Source organism: Sciurus carolinensis, chromosome 8 (genome assembly GCF_902686445.1).
Source record: "Sciurus carolinensis chromosome 8, mSciCar1.2, whole genome shotgun sequence".
In the NCBI taxonomy this organism is placed as follows: domain Eukaryota; kingdom Metazoa; phylum Chordata; class Mammalia; order Rodentia; family Sciuridae; genus Sciurus; species Sciurus carolinensis.
Genome location: NC_062220.1, coordinates 64,622,683 through 64,647,167, shown reverse-complemented (window position 1 = coordinate 64,647,167; position 24,485 = coordinate 64,622,683). Strand labels below are relative to the sequence as shown.

Sequence of the window (24,485 nt, the reverse complement as noted above, 5' to 3'; positions counted from 1 at the left end):
GGGTCACTGAACAAAAGAAAATGATTTGTGCTATTCTCTAGGAAAAAACACTTTCAGTGCCAAACTAAGCATTTGTGTGATATTTTCCACCATTTACAAAAATCCCACAAAACCTTCTTTCAAAGACTAACACTATCATCTCCTGGAAAAACAACTCTGCTCTGTGAATTTCACAATAGAACAATCATTCCAACCAGCTAATTGTGATAATTGACTTTTTTAACTCTCCTCACCTAGGTGTGTATCCTTCTGGCTCATTTCCACATGCCAAGGTTTTCATAAGTTTGCTTAGATTGGAATTGACCTGCTAGGTTATATAGTTTTAAAAACCATTCTTCCTGTAATGATCCTAAAGCATGAAAATACTAGGATGGCTGAGGGTTTCAAATCAACAGTCAAAAAAATTTTAAGTACATATTACAAGTTCAAAATGCATATTACTTATAAGATTTCTTCAAATACATACCTAAAATTGAAAGTTCCAAAGAGTGAGTTCCAGCCTTACATTTAATTCTCATTTTGTGGGAACCCTCATTTGCCTTGGAATCTCTTAATTGGCTTTAGTTCTAACAATAGCAGTGTACTCCTTTAGTTAGCCCCAAATATTTACCCTGTAACTTCTGATAACTGAAACCCTTCCATAATGAACTTAGTAGATTAGAGTAGGGTTCACACTGTAAGTATGAGGGCTGTTTTTCTGTATTATGTATACCATCTCAGTTTTCTTTCCTGACTTTTAATTGAACTCCTTATGAGTTCTCTGAGACCAACTCAGAGAAGTCCACGCTTTAGTCAGTATCTGCTTAGGGAAAGAATATCAAAAGCAAGCCTTTCATTTCCCTTCGCATGAAATCATTTACATACAACAACAGTGACATCCTTGTCATTTGTATACCTCACAACAGTACTGTGATGCACAGGGGACAGACATACTAATGGAAAGAAGTGAGTTAATGAATTTGTGGAAAGTTTTAAAACTTTAAAGACATAACAAGATTGTTTAGTAGTTATAACAACTTATTTAAATGAACCCTTTCCAACCTCTGTATTTGAGAATGAGAGACAGGCAGATAACAGGCAGCACACTGGGAGTGTGAGACATTGGAGTACTCTCTTTCCCAAGAAGTTTCTATCTTGCCTGTTTGACTTTAATTCCCATGGGAGAGAAGGATCCAGGCACATCTCTGGAGACGATGTTTCTTCAGGAAGGCACATAGTGGGCTAGACAGCTTGTGTCATGTGTTATTTCACCCACTTGTCACAACAGCCTATGAGGAAGGTATTATTACCCATATTGTACCTTTGAGGAAAATAAGAGCTTAGAAAGGTCACACAGTTCATGAACAGTATTGGGTTGAAATTCAAACCCAGACCCAAGTGGGGCTGGGGGATGTACCTCAGTAGTAGCATGCCTGCCTAGAGTACACAAGGCCCTGGTTCTGTCCCTGGCACTGCAGAAACAGAAACCAAAAAGCCTAAATCCAACTAATTCCAAAGTATATTGTCTTCCTTCTCCGTTACTCTGCCCAGAGGAGATTTACAAAGCAAAAACTGGGAGTGTTTTAATTAAAATTAATTTTGCTTCATTTTTTAAAAACTTTCAAGTACCCTTTGGTATAATGAGAAATCCTCAAGGGTCTTGTAGCCAAGTCTGGGGATCAGTGATGAAGAAATTAAGCAAATATACCCAAGAACAGTTACCATAGCTAGAATACAACAGCAAAATGGCACAACTTGCTCCTCTCAACAGTAACTGGGGACAAAACCACCTCCATATAGTGTTAAGATGTTCATGTAAACTTGGAACAGAACAGTCTAGTGCCAAAGAGCTCTCAGATGATTGACAGTGATTTTATTGTTCTTTGGAAAGGCTGGGAAAAGACAGTTGGTGAGCTGGGATCTGGATACCTCTTGGGTGGACTTTGTCCAGTTCTACATCCAGATAGGCGGAGAGAGTGGTGCGTGCAACAAACCGGACAGCCGTGAGGAGGGCGTCCTCCTCCAGTACAGCAACAATGGGGGCATCCAGTGGCACCTGTTGGCAGAGATGTACTTCTCAGATTTCAGCAAGCCAAGGTAACCTCCCACCTGCTGGGTCCTCCAGTGGTTTCTAGGAATGGTAAAGATTAAATTTTTGTTGAGGCATTTCTAAAATGTTGACAGTTACAAAAATAGACAAACTCATAAATATTTAACATAAATAATGGACCAACATATAAAGATTTCATTTCACATAAGTGATGAAACAGAACCCATTTGCTTCATGTTTGAATTTTTAAAGATTTTGAAAAAAAATTGTGGCTAAAAGAAAAGCAAGATGATTGACCACTATTTACCCAGTGTGCTATGGGTATGTTCCAAGTTCACTTTCCCAAAGGAAGATTTTATTTTGGGTTTTGGTTTTATGTGCACACAAAATATGCTAAACTGTTAGATTCAAGAGCAAGACAGGTTTGTTGTTAAAAGTTTTCATATGGCTACATCTGGGACAAGTCCTAAACCATATATGAATGAGTCTGTAGAGTTGAGATTTTCTAAAAATTTTCATTGGCCTATCCCTGTCTTAATTTTGATAGATGGAGAATATATATAGTAAAATATTTCAGTTGGGCTACAATGACCACACCTGCAATTCCAGCAAATTGGGACACTGAGGCAGGAGGATTGCAGGTTCAAGGCCAGCATCAGCAACTTAGTGAGACCCTAAGGAATTTAGTGAGACCCTGTTTCAAAATAAAAAATTATGAGGGCTAGAAATATAGCTCAGTGTTAAAACACCCCTGGGTTCAGCCACAGTACTAAGGGGGGAAAAACTTAGACAACAACTGTTGAAGCCTTTAGGAAAATAATTTTGTTTAAAGGTGATACCTGCACCAAGCAGTCAGTATTTTTAAATTTAGTTCTTTTGTAATTGTGTAGTATTTTGAAATTCTGTGTTTATACTTTATATTTTATATAAATATTAAAATTTATGCAAGGATATCACTTTTAGAGTGTTCCTTTTTCTAATTTGTATATTTGCACTTTAATGCAAAGGCAAAATTCTTTTATGTGGACCACCAATAATTAAGCTTTAATATATTAATATTGTTCCTGTTTTGCATACTACAACTCAGTCTTATTGTATTGAAAGATAATTATTAAGGAACATGTAGATCAAATTCTTAGAAATTGAATGTATTTTAAACATACTACTTCAAACATACCTTTATAACAGGTGAAAGGTTTAGAAGTTTGTTGATTCAAAATATTGGATACCTTAAAGACAATATAACTTTCCATAATAGATAACACAAGTAGATATGAAAAAGCATTTTACCTAAGGAACATGGGGAAGAGGCTGAAACCAGAAACAAGACAATTGGGTAAAATGAGATTTAATGTCCAGTGAGAAAGTTGTGAATCCCAGATGAGAGATGAAACCTAGTGAAAGTCCCCAAGATGCAGTCCAGTAGAAAGAGGGTTGGTAATGGTGCCAAACTGGTTTAAACAACAGTTTAAAATAACACAAATTATTTTTCCAAGTAATATAAATGTCAAAATGGAAACTATCAGTTCAATAAAGTGACTAGACAACTCTGAAAATAAACAAAAATCAAGTGGCTTGTTCAAATCCCAGAGATACTTAGTTTTAACCAAAGTAGATAACCTGGACTCAAGGCATTTGTGAACCACCTCAAATACTATGCAAAATGTTTTATTTATGGGAATATTTATGGGAGGCCAAAGAATTCACCAGATTGTCTCAGGTTTCTGTGACACTAAACTAAGAAACTGAGTTGAAAGATATGGTGAAAAGACCCCATTCATGGTAGCAAATACATAAATAAATATAAGAAATAACTTTAACAAATAATACTGAGAATTTCTATGAGGAAAACTTCAAAAGTTCAAAATTTCCTTCAGAGATACAGAAGACAACAAATAAATGGAAAATAATACAGTATCTCTAGATTGAAAAACTGAAATTTATGAAATGAAGATATTTCTTAATTTTTCTTTTTAATAATGTGCTTCCATGTGACAATTTCATACATGCATATAGTAAATACATGTAATTAATATGAGGGGGAAACTTTTTATATATAAAAATACAAGGTGGCAAAAATAGCTTACATTTTGGGGAAAGAGACAAAGGAATGTCCAATGTGATATTAAATCTTATTATAAAGCCTATGTAAGTAAAATGAAATGACACTGGAACACAAATAGAACAAACAAGGAAGCCAAATAGATGACCAAGAAACTGACTCAGATGTACATAGGAACTTCCATATGAAAAAAAGATACAGGAACTATCAATGAAATAAAAGGTATTTAATCAAGTGCTATTAGAAAACCAGGGGCAGACACTTGGAAGAATATTAAGACTGTCACTTTATATCATTAAAAGCTTTTAAAGATTCACTGATGATTTAAACAGTTAAGTAATAGGTTATTATCTGATTGGGAAAATAAGATCTAAATACAAATTCAATGGGAGAATTCACCAAGAAAAGGACTACTTACATAAAAATGTGCTACATGCAAATGTAAAACTACATATATATGTACCTTTATTTTTTCAAAGAAAACAAATAGATGAAAATTAGGAAAACAAATTGGGAAAAGTATTTGCAACAGATACGAGAAATAAAGAATCAATGTTAAAAGCTCATACAAATTGTCAAAAAAAAGCACTAAGATCCCAATTGGAAAATAAACAAAAGGAATCAGTGGATATTACTAAAGAGGAAGCAATACGTTCGATAAAATGTGAATCCTAATGAACTTCCATTACATGAAAATATACCACTTTTTAACAGCCAAGTGCCATTTTTTTAATGATAGCACCCAGGGCTGTCTCCACACTGGAGCAGCAAAACAGTCTCCCTTGTGTCATCCTGCAAATTATTATAAACCGTCATAACCCTTCCAGACAGGAATTTGGAAAATCAAGAGCCTTAAACATGACCACTTTATTTGGCCCAATAATTTAACTTATAGGAATCTTAAATTAAAAAAAAAAAACCTAAGGTGTAGAGAAAGCTTTATGTATAAGATGTTCCACCCCAAAATTATTTGTAATAAGAAAAGATAAACACTAGCATGTGTACGTGATTTTTCACCACAAACTTACATTGTTCTTAAATAACCTTAATTTGAGAATTGCTTATGTTACAATGTCAAGTTTTTAAAGTATAAATGCCTATGTAATAAATTATAGATTGGAATGATATACATCAAAATGTTAACAAAGGCCAACCAAATGCAGAAAAGTATGGATGATTTGCTTCATTTTTAGTGCATACTTAGATTTTTCCACAGTAAGAATTACTCTTAAATTTTTAATAAAATTACTATATTAATGTAATATTATGAAGGAACTGTTTTTTCTTCATTTTTTAAAAAGTTATGAGCCTTCATATCGTAGTCAAAAGAAGTTGGTGAATCAAATGCAGCTGAAATATTTTTCCTCTTTTCCAAAAGATACAATTCCAAATGAAGTAAACATGACCAGGATTAAACTTTCGTACCACATTAAACCTCCTTGTCTGATCTGTCCAAATTTAGAATTCAAAAACATCAAAGAAATAAACTCTCCTGTTGCTAAGCTTGTTATTTCACCACCTTCTAAGAAAAATACAGTTTTTCCTTTTCTCACCATAAATGATTTTTTTTTTAATGTAGATTCGTGTATCTGGAGCTTCCAGCTGCTGCTAAGACTCCTTGCACCAGGTTCCGCTGGTGGCAGCCGGTGTTCTCAGGGGAGGACTATGACCAGTGGGCTGTAGATGACATCATCATTCTGTCAGAGAAGCAGAAGCAGGTTATTCCAGTTGTGAACCCAACTTTACCCCAGGTATTTTAGTGTTTGTAACTTCATTCTTTGGTTACCTCTCTTGACTACTAGTTCACGGATTACTTGGCTGTGAAAAGGACTATAAAGTCTAACCAAGTTATCAAGCAAAATTATTATTGTGCTTATAAATTTATTATAAACAGCAGCAACATATTTTTGGTTGTTAAATCAGGAGAATATGTTCATGGCAGTCAAAAAAAATTTAATTTAAAATTTCTTCTGTATTTTCCTAGAAATACAAGTGGTACATGGCCCAGCATGTCATGAACTAAAAATGCCTTTCTTGTTTTCAAAGCTATCAAATTGCTTTCCTACTTTATTTGTTATTGTTTCTATTAGAACTTTTATGAGAAGCCAGCATTTGATTACCCTATGAATCAAATGAGTGTGTGGTTGATGCTGGCTAATGAAGGAATGGTTAAAAATGAAACCTTCTGTGCTGCTACACCTTCGGCCATGGTGTTTGGGAAATCAGATGGAGATCGATTTGCAGTAACTCGAGATTTGACTCTTAAACCTGGATACGTACTACAGTTCAAGGTATGTGTGCACAAAGTCTTCCCAGAGCAGGTGAAAGAGTAAAATCATCTTGCATATTTATAAGTGAAACGAAAAACACAAATTTTTCCTATTCTGTTAGCAAAAGGACTCACTTGAATGAAGGATCCTCAATCACAGAAAGACAGAGCTAAAAACTCTACTCGTAAGGAAAAAAGTTTATCAGTTTTTACGAAGTCCTACGAGTTGTGACTGAATCATTCTATTTCTTTAAGTGCTATGGAACTTGTCCATAATTTAAAATAACGTGGACTTTGAAGATGTCAATCTGATGGTTGCTTAATCCTGTATTTCTGAATGGGCTGGAAAAGCCTCCTTTTTCAGTGTACTAGTAGTGTTTGGACTTATGAGTTATATTATGAGTTTACTGTAGGACTTCCAAATGATTTCCCTTTCTTTAGTCCACTTATAATTGTTCTCCTAAAAGTCTATTTTTTTCAGCCCTGTGATAACATATCAACATGTATAGCAAGTATTTACTTTGACAAGCACTTGTCTCAGAACCCTAATCAAAATTTCATTGTGTTTATAATAAAATCCCATTGGTGAATTCTGGGGTCTAAAGTAATGCAGTTTTAATGAGCTAGCACAACTACATGGTCCCTACATAACGGCAGGATGCAGATGCTAAATAATTTACAAATGGAATTATTAAAGAGATCAGAGGTTTATGGGAAGCTCTTCAAATATAATTTCCACAAGCTGTAAACAAGCAATTTAGTCATAAATAATATGATTAGTAAAATATTATCCTTCCTTGTTTGGATTTTGATGCTAAACTGTAATGGGAAAAGCATCAGTAACAGTATATAAATCTATATTCATTTGTTGGTAACACTTAAAATGGTAACAAAATGACATTAACAGCAAACATATTTCCAGAATACTATGCTGTTCCTCTGACACATTTTCCATTTAATTACTTACAAAATCATGGTAAGTTAGGCATTAAATTCTGCAAAGTGATATTCTGTAGTTTAAAAAAAATCTAAGTTTAAAAACTGTTAAGTACTTAGAGGGCAAGAATGCATCACACAAGAAAAATTTTAATTATTGCATCACAAGCAGAAAGCTATTAGATATAGAATGAGCCAGAAAACTAGTCACAGTACAGTCATAGGAGTGCTTTAGTAAAAGTAGGCAATGGATGCTACCAGAGTACCCTGCATAGTGCCTGCATGTGGCAGGGGCTCAAAAATATATATTAAGTTGAATAAATGGATGGATGGATGGATGGATGGATGGATGGATGGATAGGTGGATGGATTAAAATTTAAAGCTTCTGGAAATATAGAGATTTAGCCAGCTAAAGAATGGAAGGGGGAGAAATCCAGAAAGTAGGAACAAAACACTCAAATACATGAAAATACAAATGAAAATGACAGAGTTGGAAACTTGGAGGAGTATGGGGTATGTGCAGCAGAGGTAAAAGAGCTGGTTTTGATTGTATTCTACATCATGTCACTCAGACATTATCCCAAGAGCAATGAGTAATGAAGATTTACAGTCTATTGAGTGGCACAACCAGACCTTTATTTTAGAAGGGTCATTCTGGCAGCAGTATGAGTATTGACCTAACAAGGGGAAAGCAGAGTCAACAAGACATTCTTTCGGCAAACCTTAGAAAGTCTGTATGTTTCGGACACTATCATAAGCTATGAAAATAAATACAAAATAGAGAGTATGGAAGGGTGACGGAGAGTGGTTACCATTTTATAAAGGGTTTGGTTAGGTTGGTCTCCCTAATAAAATAGTATTTAAGCTATAACCTTTAAAAATTAAAGGAGTGAGTCATGCAGCTAGCTATACAGAGAAAATCATTCCAGGCATAGGAAACATAAAGTACCAAGGTCTTGAGGTAAGTGTGTCTTTTGGAAGTGTTCTAGAAACCACAAGGATGCCATTGTGACTACAGCAGAGAAGGTGAACAAGGGGGTAAAAATGTCAGTTCACTCTTGGGTCTCTGCTCTGAACAAAGAGTCCAGCTGAAGAATGACGTGCACTGACCTGGGATTTTAAAATATTTAAATTTGTTTTTATTATTTTTAGTTGTAGATGAACACAACACCTTTATTTATTTATGTGGTGCTGAGGATTGAACCCAGTGCCCCACCATGTGAGGCAAGAACTCCACCCCTGACTTGGGATTTTAAAGAATCACTGTGCTGGCAATCTACTAGCAGAGACAAGGGCTATAGCAGAGCTACCCTGGGGCAGCTATTGCAGTGATCCAAGTAAGAACTGGTAGGAGCCAGGCCCAGCCCAACAGTGGAGGAGACAGAAAGAAGTGATCAACTTTTCAGACATTTTGAGTAAAGTAAGGGTAAAGAGTTGTAGTGAGAAATTAGATCAGGGTTAAGCATAGCTTGAGTTAGAAAGATAAGTACCTAAGTCTGAGAGATGGTAAGGGAAGAGGCAACAGGAATTGGTGACCTACTGGGCAATAGATAATAGCTGGGAGTCAGGGACATTCAGAAGGCACTCAAAGTTATGCTTGTGCCTGAGATTGAAAGCATGCACTGAATAAGAATGTAAAAAAAACAAGGACTGTATCCTAGAAAACACCAGCATTAGAAAGGCACGCTATGTGGTCAGTAAAATAAAAAGATCAACAGTGTCAGAAAAAAATGAAAAAATCTAGTAAAAGAAGGATTAAACTTTTCCATTGGATTTAGTTTGAGGGTATTTCCTTGGTAATTCACTGCAGTGGTAACTGCAAAAATTAGTTTATAATGGATTAAAAAAATGTTGAGTAAAGGAATTTATACAGCACATGTAGCCTTTATCTCAATATGTTTAACTGTGTTGTTATAGGCAGACCCAAAAATTGGGAAGAATTTTCATTTTATTTTGCTTTGCTTTTAAAAGTAGGAGAGATGTAAGCATGTATAGATTATATTTAGCAGGTTCTCCAATAAATATTTGCTGAATATATATACAGATAGATCCTGAATGCAAAGTCTAAGTTGAGTTATATATTTAATACAACTCAGAATATGTCTATATCACTTCATTACCTGATTTCTAAAGCACAAACTTGTCAATGAAATAAAGGTTCCAGCAACTTGCCTACCTTTGAAATAATAGCAGTCATAAAAGTTCAAGAGAAAAAGCTTTGTGTGCCCAATGCAGCTGCCATCACCAGGTACCAGAAAAAGGCTATTCTTACTAGTGGATAATGCAATAAAACAAATTTCTGCCAGAAGATCTTAACCATGCATTTGAGAGGGTCAAATCTGTAATTATATTCTTGACATTTTACTACATAAACTTGAATAAGAGTTACAGTAAAATTCCTACCAGTCAAAAGTATAAATCCTTCTGAGAGATTTTTTTTCTAGCTCTGAGTTTGAAAATAAGGAAGATACAGACTTTTCTCTTAAAGACTAGATAAAGCTACCCTATTGTCACAAGAATTAACTGGTTGTTCTCATGAGCTGTGGCCCCATTTATTATGTGCCTCTCAACCTCCCTACCTTTATGTCTTCCTTTATTCTTTGCCCATGACCATGTTCTTTTGGTCCCTTACTGCACAATTTTCCTTCTAAATTAGACTATTCTGATTTATAAAGTCTCATGAAATAAAATCCTATCATGGCTCCAGCCAAAAAAGTGAATAAGATCTGAATAGGCCACTCACCTAAGGCACCAATAATTAAATAAATAGTGGAATGTCTGGCAGTTATAGGTATCAAAAATAAAAACTAAAATGGTATTAAAATTCATTAATATCTGTATTAATTTAGAAAGAAACTATCTTGAGCTATAATAATACCTATGTAACTAGAAAATGTAAAAAATGTTTCTACATTTTGACTCAGTAACACCATTCCTAGGGATTTATCTGGTGATAACAAATCAACTGAAAAGAAAAAGATATATTCATTGCTATGTTGTGTATGATAATAAAATAATGTTAAATAAAAAGTGAGAGGAAAGTTCTAGAAATGTGATAGCCTCAACTACATGACCAAAATATATACTTCCATATAAAGAGCAGAAATAAAAACAGGAAAATAAAAATTTATGCTAAGCAATAGGATTTAAGTTGCATTTTTTATAATTTTTTTTTCATTATTGTGAATCCTATTGTAGTCTCTACTCAAGGGAACAGTAACAGTTTTATTTCTGGATTATGTTGCTTAATTGATGCTGTGACAAAAATTTAGTGCTTTCATCTAAGTTGATTCTGATTTCTTACTGAGTTTTGGCAAGAAAACAGAATAAAGATTTTTGGTTCTATGGAAAGCAGAGAAGCCAGCCCTCTCCTCCTGCTCTGAGGAAAACACCTGTTTCTCCATCTTCTGCTTTCCCTTTTTAACCTAAGAAGGAGAAGGAAGCAGTTTCTTGGTTTTGATCTTTTGTCTGAGACTCCAGACCACAGACATTATACTTTTTCTCTCCTATAATCTCAAGAAATCCACAAAGTAGGTAGCTTGCTCAGCTTTCTGTTAAAAATTACTGCTTGTGTCCACCAAGAAATCCAGAATTTATGGTAGGGTTTTGGTTGGAATTGAGCTACACAGTCTTAACATTGTAAATTTCACGTGGACTGAGTAGAAGGGGCCCTCACTGCTGTAGCACCTAATTTGTTGGATGATGTCTTGGAACCAAAACCTTGTGTAATTCTGTCCTTTTTAACAGCTAAACATAGGATGTGCCAATCAGTTCAGCAATACTGCCCCAGTCCTTCTTCAGTACTCTCATGATGCTGGAATGTCCTGGTTTCTGGTGAAAGAAGGCTGTTTTCCAGCTTCTGCAGGCAAAGGATGTGAAGGGAGCTCCAGAGAACTGAGTGAGCCCACCATGTATCATACAGGGGACTTTGAAGAATGGACAAGAATCACCATTGTTATTCCAAGGTCTCTTGCAGCCAGGTAAGGTAATCATTCTTATTATGTGTCATAGCTACCATTTCTTGAGAACATTTATTTATCTCAATATCTTTATTTGAAGAATTTCAATAGCCTGAAAGAATTTATATAATTAGGCTTTTTTTTTTTCAAGTAATGATTCTTAAGGTAAAGAGCCCTAGGACAAAATTTCCAAAATAGTTGGAAATGGGTGTGTGTGTGTGTGCATGCACATACATGTACATGTGCTACACCTGTGCTCATACATACTTGCAAGTGAGACGGATTCGCTCACTCACCCATTAATTCATTCAACAAAGATTTATTGCACACCTACCTATGCCAGAGCATTAAATAGACAGCAGTGAACAAAAGCCATTGAAGTCTAAGAGAGCTGTCAGGCTCTCCTGTAGATTTTTGGTGATTTAGTGCCTCCTTGCATAGACAAGTTGAGGTATCTTTCAATATAAACAACCCCTTTAAATAACTATTAAAACAAATAGTAAGACAAAAGAGAAAAAGAGTAAAACAGTTGATGAGGGAATAAAATTAATAGACTGAGAGTTGGAAGTGAACCAGTTTCATTAATAGGGCAACAAATTGAACTCTTAGCTTCCTGGCAGCTAGGACAAAGGAGAAAAATATAGGACAATTTAGTTCTCATTGTTAAGTAAAAAGAAGGGAAACAGAAAGATTTCAATTTTTAAAACTGCACTTTTTTCCAGGTTCAGTATTCTAGAATTAATTTATAGCATCATTGTACCAGATGGCATAGGTAACACAAAGATGGGTATCTTTAACTCTATCATTTAAAAAAGAAAAAAAGAAACATTCTTCAAGTGAACACTTCTTAATTGAATTCTGAAACGTAACCTTAACTGTGACTCAGTCAAGTCATCACAGCTGAGATGATATGAGAAGTCTATTTGCACTGCTTCCTGATGATGTGATATGTGATTGGGATACTCAATAGGGTCATTTAGCAATATTTCCAGCTTTCTTCCTTCCTAGAATAAAGTAGGGTTATACTTTCCCCCACAATTTTGAAGCTTTTCAAGTCCTAAAAAAATGTGAACAGACATGAAACCTGACTTTAAGAGCTCATGTGCCTTTTGCCAGGTACCCTGATTCATAGAAGCATCATTGAAATAAAACCTGAATCCCTCTGGGTTCCTGAGTATCTATAATAACCAGATTCCATTGCCAACCTACACTTGACATGCGAGAAATAAACTTTTGTTTGTTTAAACCACAAGATTGGGAGTTATTTGTTACTACAGTAACCATTTCACCCCAACTGGCATCTGGTAAAAGCTTAGTAGTTTATAACATTGGCTTATTCATAAAGTTTTTAGAAACTATTTTGTCTGTGACATCTTTCATCTAATTGATCACCAAATTTATTATACATCCTTTAGCTAGACAAACTGACTGTAATCTCTACCCCCATTATTACTTAGACATGCATACCTAAAAAATTATACCTTCAGTGTTCAGGTAGGAACACTTCCTAAAAATGAAAGGCAGTCATTTGGTCAAAGATGTAAAAGTTTCTGTGCTAGTTTGATAAACCTTGAAACGTAATCTTTAAACACCAGCCATTTCAAGATATAGCCCTTAAGCTATTTCAATCAGTGTATCCAAATCAACTTAAAAGTAAGTGTCAGTGTTCATTGTAGTTTATCAAAGTCAGACTCAAATGCTTTAGGTATTTGATGTTCTGGTAGCAGAGTTGATGAATCTACCTCCTTTAATGAAATTTAAGAATTTGTCAGTCTGATTTAGTTAAAATACAGACCCAGCTATTGTAACACAGAAACTCACAAACACAAATGCTCAGCAAGATTTAAACAAAATAGTCCATTCTTTCTTCTATCATGATCCAAAGGTGAGCAGTTCCGAGTTGACAGGTTGACTCTGACATCCTGAGCACGTGACTTCCACCTTTGGAACTGAGGCAGCCATTCCAGATTTTGTCATCTCTTAACGGGTGAAAGGAAAAGAGAGTTAAGGATGCACAGATGCATTATTTTCAAAATTCAACCTTACTCTTTGTTTATATTCCTTAGCCAAGCTTAGGATAATATTTGTGTGGTTATTTATTATCATGCAACACATCTCTACAAAGCTTAGTGACTTAAAACAGCAATGATTTATTATCTCTTTTGGTTTGTGGTGTTGCCTGGATAGATCTGCTGGCCTCCTTCCTGTAGCTGCATTCAGTTGATGAATCGGTGTCTAGGTACAGCTAAACCTTCCTTTCTTTATGGTCTTCCTCCCAGTATATTTCAATTAGGTGGTTCCTGAGTCCCAAGGAATCATCTTATTTGCTACATCTCACCTGTCAAAGAAAGTTACAAAACCAGTCAATATGCAGAAGGTAGGGAAATAGATTCTCTTTTTTGATAGGAAGTACATAAAAAAGTCACATTACAGAGGAACATGTACGGAAGGAGGCAACTGGGGGAGGGCATTATTGTTACAATCTACCATCATCTGTCCTGCCTCTGGTCACTCAAATCTCTCTCACATGCAAAATACATTCACTCTCCTCCAAGACCCCCCAAGGTCTTAGCTCATCACAGTTTCAGGTACTCAATTCCCAATCTTTAGATCTATACCAGGTTGGGGTATCTGTGAAGTCAGGTTATCCACCCTACACATCCCCAATATAAAATGGTGAGATAATGATAGGATAACCAAAAAAACCAAAACAAGCAAACAAAGAAAAACACAAACACAAAAAAAGGAAAGAATCCGAAGCACATAGCAGTCACTGGGCTATAGGAATTCAGAAAGCCACCGAGAGGCTTGTGACTAGACTCCCTCCTCTCAAAGCCAGGCCCAGGACAGGAGAGTTTCTTTGATGAATCTCTAATTCATTGTTCTCAGCTCTTACTTCTACCTCTGTGCTTCACCTTCTGAGTCATCTTTCCTTTTCCATTTAAAAAAAAAAAAAGCTGTGTTTGCAGCTAAATAGTGATCTCATTCTACTTCTTGCCCATCTTAAGCTGTGCCGGTGACAGTGTAGACCTTTGCATGGCTCCCTCCCCCACTGCCTTCCTCCCACCATGCTTTCTGAAACCATGGCCTAACCACATCTCTTCCCAAGAGAGGAGTAACTAAGGAACATCAAGTGGTATATTTTTGTTACAACTAGACTATCAGGGTGCTAGAAGTCATCACTGTAACAGCATAAAATTACAAAGGGAAGCCAAAGAACACAAATCTGGCTTGATTTCTCCAAAGCCCAGTAATATAGAGCTGAAACTGTAACTACAGTTGGTTTGATGTTGGGTGGAATAACCCAATTGGTAAAAACACAGGGGAGAAGTAAGAAAAGATTATCTTTAGCATCACAAAATGAGCCAATATTTTGAGGCTCCCAATATATCAGTATTTTGTTGGACTTCAGCTTTTAGAAGAATAAATCTTCTCCATTGGAATCCAGCTTCCTGCTTAATTTGGATACCGTCCAGCTTGCTGGTTGATGGCATTTGTGATGAAGAGCCTTCTGCTAAAGAATAGTAAATATGTTTCTACTTTACCCCAAGTAAATGAGCTGTTGTTGTTCCTTTTGCAATATGTTAAACTCAGATATCTCCAAATGCAGTGTTCAAAAGCTGAGAATTCTAAGTGTTAAAATTGGAGCTATTTGCCATGAGGCAACAGGCTTATAATAGTTACTAGAACATTGCTCTTTCAGAAATAATTCTAAAACCATTTTCTCAAAGGAGCAGTTTATGCTTCTATTCATTCGCCTAGTTCTTGCCCACAGAGGAGAGACATTGGTGTTGTTAGGTCTCTCCCAGATCTCAGAGGTCTCCCCATTCGGACAGTATACTGTGCAACCTGCTCTGATGTGGATGTCTGTGGACAGAGAAAAAAACACAGTTGCTTAGTGTTCTAAAGAATGTCTCCACCACCCACCCCCTGTGCATCTCTGTACAGAATAACAGAGGCGACACCTCTGAGTTGTGTGGTGGTGGAAAGGTGAGGTAGAGAAACCAGTTCTGTTCATGCAGGCATCCTTTGAACAAAGATGAAAACTGGAGAAGGGGACAAAAATATAGACTCTTCTTGCTTATCTGAACAGTCAAAACAAAGGGAAAGTTTTGTTGAGTGATTTCAATAATTCAAACCACACTATGGTTTACTTGCAATAAAATTACATAAGTTAAACTCTTTCTCCTGAGTCATTATTCTTCCAGATCACTTCCAACCCAGATATTCCTATCAAGTCAAAGATCTCTCCTGCATGCTCTCCTAACTCTGTTCTTCTTAGTGGTGGTTATCTGTGTTACAGATGTACAAATCTTTGTTCAAGTGCTTGATAAATGTGTCTTCTCCCTTGACTATGGGCCACATGAAGGCAGGAACCATGTCTAGGTATTGCTTCCCTTGGTTTGCTCAATCTTAGCAGTATGTCTGGCATGTTGTAGTTACTTGATAAATGTTGGTTTAATGAAGGAATGTCAAATGAGTAATAATGATCAGAAACAGGCAAATTAGCTACAAGGAAGATTTCTTCCTTTCTTTATATGGCTCTCCAAAATAAATTAATGCTGTTTAGCAGGAAATCATAGTTCTACATTCTACTGTATCTCCTTGAAAAATCAAGAATGGTACATGCACACAGATAACATTAATAATATTAATAATTTCAAGACTGGTTCTCCCCTATTTTAAAATATGGAATCTAGACATTCTTATTAGCTTAGCTTTGGCCTACTTATTTCCTCCCTTCTTTAGGTGGTCTGTTTCTGACTAGTTTTTAATGAGTTCTTTACCAGTTCTTATACTTGCAAGTTTGAGGTTGCTGAATTACTTGTGTTCAATCCCAGTGTGCCACTGAGAAGAGAGCAAAGTAGCAGCAGGCATCAGGAACCAGGCATAACTTAAAGAGATGGAAATGAAGCAAAACTTGCTTACATTGTGGCTAGTGGAAGCTTTGTTGATTTTATTTGCACCATCCAACTAAAAGCCAAATAGCAAAAATTAGAAGAAATAAAAGAGGAGCTATCTCTTTTCCTACATTCTGAAAAAGTCTTCCATCAAGGACTCTCAATTATGATTCACCATATCCTGGAATGACCTTCTAAACCAAATGATTAGTCCACTAAAGACATACAGTTTGGTTCAGTCTTTTTGTTTTGTTTTGTTTTGTTAATACAGATTCCTTAACTCCTGAGATCTTTTACCTTCCCAAAATACCTAAGAGTGTATGCTCTGTTTCTTGAATTGATTAGGAGCCTTAGGTTCTGCATACAGGGTTGCTTCCCCCATTTTGGTCAAAACTACTGTATTAGAGGAAGAAAGATTGAGCAGCAGCCCAGCATACATGACCCCCCACTGGCCCGTAGTTTGCAGGATTTTGAAGTCTTGGAACTAGGTTCCTCTTTTGTTCATAGGCAGTACCTGTGTTGATTGGCAGCCCAGCTGGTTAATTAGAGTTCATGGAATAAATATGAGAGATAAGGAGGAAAGGAAGTCAGAAATGGTAGTAGAGCTTTCATTACAAACTTAACTCTTCTCTACCTGAATCATTTCAATGGCCAATGGCCAGAGTCCCCTTCTACATCCCAACAAAGAACATTGTATTTGAAGGTTTCAAAAACTCCCAAGTAGTCTCCTCTGAAAATATCCCTAAAAATCAATGTGATGGACAGGTGAAATATTAAATAAAATAAAGGAGTCTCTTTGGTTTTTATTTATTTCTGAAAGAACCTGGATTGAAAAATATGCAAATAAAAGCCTATGATGTTGCCAGGCACCATGGCACATGCCTGTAATCCCAGAGGCTTGGAGGCTGAGGCAGGAGGATCAAGAGGTAAAGCCAGCCTAATCAAAAAGTGGGACACTAAGCAATTCAGTGAGACCCGGTCTCTAAATAAAATACAAAATAGGGCTGGGATGTGGCTCAGTGGCTGAGTCCCCCTGAGTTCAATCCCTGTACCAAAAATAAATAAATAAATAAAAACCCTATGATATTTCTGACCACCAAAAATCTTATGTTAAAAATAAATAAATAAATAAATAAAGGTTTCTGTGCCTGATATCCTCTTGGTGTTGGAACATTTATGCTGGAAAAAAAAAAATCAAGAAGTTGTGAGAAAGATCTGGGAGAGACAATTTATGAAGGTGACATATGTGGTAGAGCAGGTGTGACATCAGAATAAATATTAAATCTCTCTTGAGTTTTCCTGAACTTTCTGTATCCGAGGGCTGTGTGTAAGATGCACGTGTGAAAAACAGATGTGGGTTTTTTTTTCCCCTACAGCAAAACCAGGTTTCGGTGGATCCAGGAGAGTAGCTCACAGAAGAACGTGCCCCCATTTGGCTTAGATGGAGTGTACATTTCCGAGCCTTGTCCGAGTTACTGCAGTGGCCATGGGGACTGCATCTCAGGCGTGTGTTTCTGTGACCTGGGGTACACCGGTAAGGCCGAATCCACAAGTTTGATGATTTGCTTGTAAGATGTTCGTCTCAAGTCACGAATTTCATGTTGTTCTTTCAAAGAAGTAGATGCTGAGTTTATTCTTCTGTAAGTCTAAGAATTATAAGACTTTGCCATTCAGAAACAAGAGGTAAAGATATTTTGTAGGACTGGGGTTGTAGCTCCATGGTAGAGCACTTGCCTTGCACGTGTGAGGCACTGGGTTCCATCCTTGGCACCATATAAAAATAAATAAAATAAAGGTATTGTGCCCATCTACAACTAAAAAAAAATTTTTTAATGTAATAAGATATTTTGTAGTTTCAAGCTGTTTAAGGAAGAAAACATGATGTCACCAATTTAACTCCCTTAAGATTTATTATTGATAGCAACCATAATAAACATTGCTCAAGCCCCTTACTTCATGCCAAGCACTACAGTAAGTGCTTTTTATTTCTTCTCATTTAATTCTAACATAATCCTGTGCTATCTTACTGTTAAACCTATTTACATAGAGGAAACGGAAGCAGAGAGGCTTAATAACACTCTTCAGGTTGCACAGCTAAGAGTTGCTGGAGTTGGGCTTCAAACTCTGGCAGTCATTCTCTAAAACCTAAACACAAGCTTTCAACCACTTGGCTGCAGGGTCTCCCTGAGTTCTTTACACTGCTTTTGTTTTATAAGAAATGTAATTTTATGCATTTAAAGCAAAAATGCAACTTATAAAATAATAAATGGAAGACTGCCCAAAAGAGAGCATTGCGAGAGAAGTCTTTTCTAACCACAGTCACCTTTGAATGTCACTATAAACAAAAATGAAAAGGGAACTGAGATTAAAGAGTAAAACTGAAGGAAATATTATCAGCTTCAAAATCGTTTCTGAATTTTCCTGGGAGGCAGCTTCAAAGGCTCCTTCCCAGCTGGTGGTGCTCTGGCCTCCTCTGGCACATAACCAAAGGCAGACACACTGTTGCGGGCCTTCTGTGGAGAGTGTTGTCATTGATAGTTTCAAGGGTGGCATTTATTTTTTAACCCAGAACTTCCCTTGTTGATCTTCTAATAGCAGAACCACAAATGAACATATTTAACTATGGACCAAATCTTGAGTTTACACAGATCCTCTGGGTAGCAAGAACTGTGGAAATGCATCATCCTCAATGTCTCTCATTATTAAAAACAAAATTTTAAAAACAGAAGCAGAATAGCATTTTCGATAATAGTAGTAACGATTGTCTTTCTGGCAGACCATTGTGAGATACAAATTTCTTTTGCTTTTTTTTATATCCAGATATTTTATTTTTATTTTTTTAATTTATTTTTATTGTAAACAAATGGGATACATCTTGTTTCTCTGTACATGAACTAGAGGCATACCATTTGTGTAATCATACATTTACATAGGGTAATGGTGTTTGATTCATTCTGTTATTTTTACAAATTTCTATGTAGCTTCTTTCTCCCAACACCTGTGGAGATTCCTTCTTTGCCCGTGTGTTGAACATACCTTTTTGTATTTAGTGATTCTAACAAAGCTCCTATGTGTTTCTTTTCTCTGAAGCTGCACAAGGAACTTGTGTGTCGAATATCCCTAATTACAGCGAGATGTTTGATAGGTTTGAGGGAAAGCTCAGCCCTCTGTGGTACAAAGTAACTGGTGGCCAGGTTGGAACTGGCTGTGGAACACTTAATGATGGCAAGTCTCTGTACTTCAGTGGCCCTGGGAAAAGGGAAGCAAGAACTGTCCCTCTGGACACCAGAAATATCAGGTAAGTTGTTAATTGCTATGCTTCTCCATGAAGATAGTCTTGACCATACCATGTGGTCAACCTAAAATATTCCGCTTTACTATGAAGAATTGATATTATAATAATTTCTTCATACAGATGAATGGTTCTGTATGCAGATTCTGCTATGTAAAAGATGAAGCATAACTTTAGCTCTATAATTAAATAGATGGATACTACAAAAACCATACCATAATTCATCAGTCAGCATACAGCTATCACCGAAGCTTGTACATCTAGTATATGTTCAACTTGGTTTTCTAAAGTTCTTTGTAATTATAAAAAAGTCCTTGATATTATCCTTATGTACACTTTTGAAACAAAGATTTTTTTTCAACTTTAAATTCCATGTCTGAAAATGATGAATCCTCGTTTATCTAAATTTATTCATCGTCACTTATTGAAAACTGCCCCAGAAATTTAAAACACCTACACTGACACCTACTGGTAATTTAAAGAACTGTTTGGTTTTTAAGGTCAAATGAAATAATAGTAGCGCACCTAACATAAAATTCTGCTTTTTTCGATCCATGAAATTACTGAAGAACTGGAAGGAAGGACACTAAAACCAAGGGTTCCCTTTTATGTGGTTTGCTGACTTCAGTCTCTTTCGGTGTCCTTCCACGACCTTTTCTCAAAGCAGTACCTATGTCAAGCAGGTGGTATCTGGTTGCCATGGACAGTCATGATTTACATGACACTGAGAGTCTTTTGTGAAAAACTTAGTCAACTGAGTCTAAATCAATAATAGGTAATTATCTGGCCCTAAACAAATATAGTGTTCAACTTCTTTAGTGTTAGATTATTTTCCTCTCCCTCTCATTTTGAATGTCCAGGAATGGTATTGTCTATATTTAAGAAAGTTTTATCAGATCATCAAAATGAAGGGGGGTTAAATTATTTTATTTCTTTTTTTAGATCATGGTACAGAGTAAGCTTATGGAGTATATGTGTTATTTTTGCCTATCATGTATCCCTTAGGTTAAAAGTAGTACTTAAGAATTATGGAGGTTTTTTCTTTCTATGTCAAAATATAAAGGGTTTGTAAGTAAACTGAAGGTTTTTTTTTTTTTTCCTTCCAGACTTGTTCAGTTTTATATACAAATTGGAAGCAAAACTTCAGGTATTACCTGCATCAAACCAAGGGCTAGAAATGAAGGTAAGCTGCTATATTTCCGTACAAATTACAGTTACTATAGACAAATTAGTCCTATTTTCACTGAAAGTTTGGCCTGGATTTTACAAACTAATACATTACCCTGAATCATTTCTTGCCTTCTTTTCAAAGAAAGCCATAGTTCTAATATTTCACACAGGTCCTTACACCTGAAAAATACCACGACTGCTCTGAGTGTAGGCAGAAGCAAAGGTCATTTGTTTTAGAGAACTCGATTTCATTAAAAGTCTTCACGGGAAGGAGCCAGGAGGGAAGCAATAGCATAGACTTTTCATTCAGTGTGATGACTAAAACTTGCTTGCATAGGGCATTATTATCATTTTTTCTAATTGTTTTCTTTAATTTTCTGTTTTTTCTTTTTATTCATTCTTTTTATTTATATATAACATCTGAATTCATGTTGACATGAGTTTTATTGAATACAGACTGAACTCCACTTCTGCTCCTGAAAATTCTGGGGGAATTCTTGTGTGAGAGGAGCAGTTCTACAGAGATTAACTTTTATTAACAATTAATGTTAATTAATGTTTATTAATGTCTATATAACTATAGATAATAACTTTTACTAAGCACCTATCACATGCAAGGCACTGTGTCCAAGTGTTTTACTGGTGAGAATTTGTTTCATCTCCATGGTATCCCTTTGCTGTAGGTAGGACCATTTAATCTTATTTTATAGATGTAGACACTGAGGCACAGAGAGGTCAAGTAACTTGCCCACAACCATGCATTGAGTAAGTGAATGAACAAGGATTCAAACCACTCACATCGGCTTAACAATGTGTACCTTAACCATCATGCTGTACTCCCTCTCTCCTTACCCTGAACCCTCACTAGGCACCCTACCATCTTCTGCCCCAAAAGACTCAGTTCTGAAACAAATGCAAAGGCTTGAGGCATAGGTGGCCTCTGGGAGCCCTGCAGATAGAGTGGAATTCTTTCAGGAACCCAGAATGTGAGTTGGTTCCTAAAGATCCATGGGCTTCTCAGATGGGTCCTTCTCCATGCTGTGGCCTCAGAAACAACATGAGGAGAGTTTTACAGGATTATTACCTAAGTATATTATGCCAGGTGTGACTGTGTAAAACATACTGACGTAAAGAGCACCTGTTAGTCAACAGAACCACTGAGAACTTTATCAACTCTAAATTTCCAATAACCAAAGGCTTTAATGACTTCTTCTGAGCATTGCAGTACTTTAGTCATTATCCCAATCATCTATCTACCAAAGTATAGTCTGAAAATTTGTACAGACCATTTGCATTCTTCGATTTCTTCTACAGATATTTATTGAGAATCTTTTCTAAGCCAGACACTGTTCTAGGTGCTGCCAATACCGTATCACCAAAATGCAGATGCATCCGTCATGATGAACCAGGTTCTGCTAGAATAGTAGATAACCCTCTAAATACCCATGGGTTAAAACAAAAAAGGCTTTTTCCTTGTGCTGCATTTTCTTCATGGGTCATCTGAGGTCCTCACTGCAGCGCACAAGACAGTGAAGCACCTGCTGGGTAGATTCTGGATGTTGTCAGCCATGTGGTGAAGGGGAAGAGAACGAAGCTCAAACCCAGCCGGTGTCAGGAGCAGCCAGCGTAGTACTAATGACCACCTTCAAGGAACTTAAAATCTAGTGAAAGGAGTCAGATCACAAACAATAAATAAAACAGTAAGCAAGAAAATGTTAGATGATAAGAACTAGACGGAAACAGGTTGAGCTGGAAAGTAAATAATGCCGGGTGAGGTGCCGATTTAGTTAGATAGTCTGGGTAGGGACTCACCAAGGAAGTGTGACATTTAATAAATTGGAATCTAAGGGAAGTTTACATGCATGGCTCTTCTGAAAATTTCATATTTTTACCCCTGTTTCTATATAAACAAAAAGAAAAAAAGACCCTAAACCTAGCCCAGTAGGAAGCATCTGCTTATCATAGATATGACGCTCTGCTCTATACTTAACTTCTGATTACAAGTGCCGTTGTCTGCTCTGTGGGGCAAATTCCCCTTAGCATCCCTTTAGGAAGAAGCAACTTGTTCTCTGCTACTCCTGAGCCATTTTCTTAGACTCAATATGGGCCATGTAATTCACATCCCATAGGCATTTCTCAGCCTTTTATTGAAAACTGGTTGTTAACATGTAAATCTGCCTAAATCCTTGAACAAATCTCTTCCAGTGATGAAAGTGAAGATTCTTTACTTACTCAAGCTGAAGCATCAATTTACATATTTGGAATTAAAGTCAAAATTAGGCTGTTTTCAGTAAGACTTGGCAGAGTGCAGATGGAGTTGTAGTTTAAAAAGAGAAATGTTTTACATGCCTTAAACATTCAGCAGATGAGCTAAAATGGCTTGGTTTATTCAGACATACAATGTGTTAGATGACACAGCTAATGAGACTGAGCAACTGATATCAAATATGGATATTGCTCTTTCCCTCTTACCTTCCTCCACTCCCTCCTCCTTCTCTGGGAGGCACTTCATTGTCCTTTGGAATTGAGGTTTCATCCCTGCAGATCTTTCTGCTGCCAGAAGGTGAGTGTGACTCTCCTGCAGAAGCTAGTGAGGAGAGGGCAACAAGCAGAAACCCAGGGGAGGATGTACCTTCTGAGCCATGCAGCTCATACTTTCACTTACTCCGGAAATCATTTGGAATTTGCATTTTACCAATGCTAAAATGCAAATTCTGATAGGACTTGGGTGGTATGCTCCAAAACAAATTATCCTAAAATGGAGCAGCTTCAAATGACAAACGTGTTGTCTTACAGTTCCTGTGAGTCAGGAAGTTGGGAGCAGCTTAACTAAGTGGTGCTAGCTCAGACTTTCTCACGAGGTTGCAGTTAAGACAAACGCCAGGCCAGGGGCAGTCATAGAGATGTAATCTGTTTCCAGAATGGCACACTCACATGGTGTTGGCAGAGGCTTCAGTTCTTCTCTGGCTTTGGCAGGAAACTTTTGAGTTTCTCTGTGTAGACCTGTCCATAGGCTGCTTGAATGTCCTTACTTCACTGACTTTCTCCAGAGCAAGGCATCTGAGAGACAGCAAGGAAGAAACTATGGACACTTTCAGTGGGAGGGGGATCAAAACAAGGTCTCGGTCATGCTAGGCAAGTGCTCTACTACTGAGCTTCAGCCCCCGCCCCAAATGTGATACCTTTAATGACTTAGTTATAGAAGTCATTATAAAGTCCATGGCTCCTACCACATTTTGTTCATTAGAAGCAAGTTACTAAATCCATCCAAACTCAAAGGGAAGAGAATTAAGCTCCACTGTTTTGAAGGGAGGAATGTCAATGAATTTTGGACATATTTTATAAATTTTCACCTGTTCCAAGGTGATGCAGATGCTGATCTTGAACTGTACTTTGAGTAGAAGGCAAGAGAAGAATCAGTCAGTGAGATTTCATCCTCACAATGCTTCATTTCTGGGTCTACCTTCTAAATAGGTCACCCTCAAACAGCTATCTTAATATTCTCTCTCTCTCTTCATAGATAGATAGATAGATAGATAGATAGATAGATAGATAGATAGATGCATATACACACACACACACACACACCTACAATCTTCCCTCTTTTCTCTTTCTCATAATATTAAATATAAACCATATTAATACAAATTAATAGGCACAAGAAAACTAAATTTTGAAATGTCTGCACTCTTATCCATCCATTATACTAAAAAGTCAACGGAGATAATTTGAGCAAACATCAAGGGTTAGAGACTAGAGCTTTTGCCAGACGGTTCTCAATTTGACTAGAATAAAGACTAGAAATAGCCGAGATTCCATTGCCATCATGATTCTCCCTTCCCCAGCATATGGGGAAGCTCTAACTC

General features: G+C 36.6%; 1 protein-coding gene across 3 annotated transcripts in view; it reads left to right on the top strand.

Moving 5' to 3' along the window:
* Reln (reelin) overlaps window positions 1–24,485 on the top strand; it is a 461,189-nt gene that overhangs the window by 353,726 nt on the left and 82,978 nt on the right. For all 3 annotated transcript variants that reach the window (XM_047560479.1, XM_047560477.1, XM_047560476.1), the window contains exons 25-31: window positions 1,871–2,076; window positions 5,671–5,842; window positions 6,182–6,382; window positions 11,045–11,277; window positions 17,534–17,691; window positions 19,248–19,455; window positions 20,556–20,632. In XM_047560479.1, coding sequence (XP_047416435.1) covers window positions 1,871–2,076; window positions 5,671–5,842; window positions 6,182–6,382; window positions 11,045–11,277; window positions 17,534–17,691; window positions 19,248–19,455; window positions 20,556–20,632 — 1,255 coding nt within the window. The remainder of the gene's footprint in view (window positions 1–1,870; window positions 2,077–5,670; window positions 5,843–6,181; window positions 6,383–11,044; window positions 11,278–17,533; window positions 17,692–19,247; window positions 19,456–20,555; window positions 20,633–24,485) is intronic.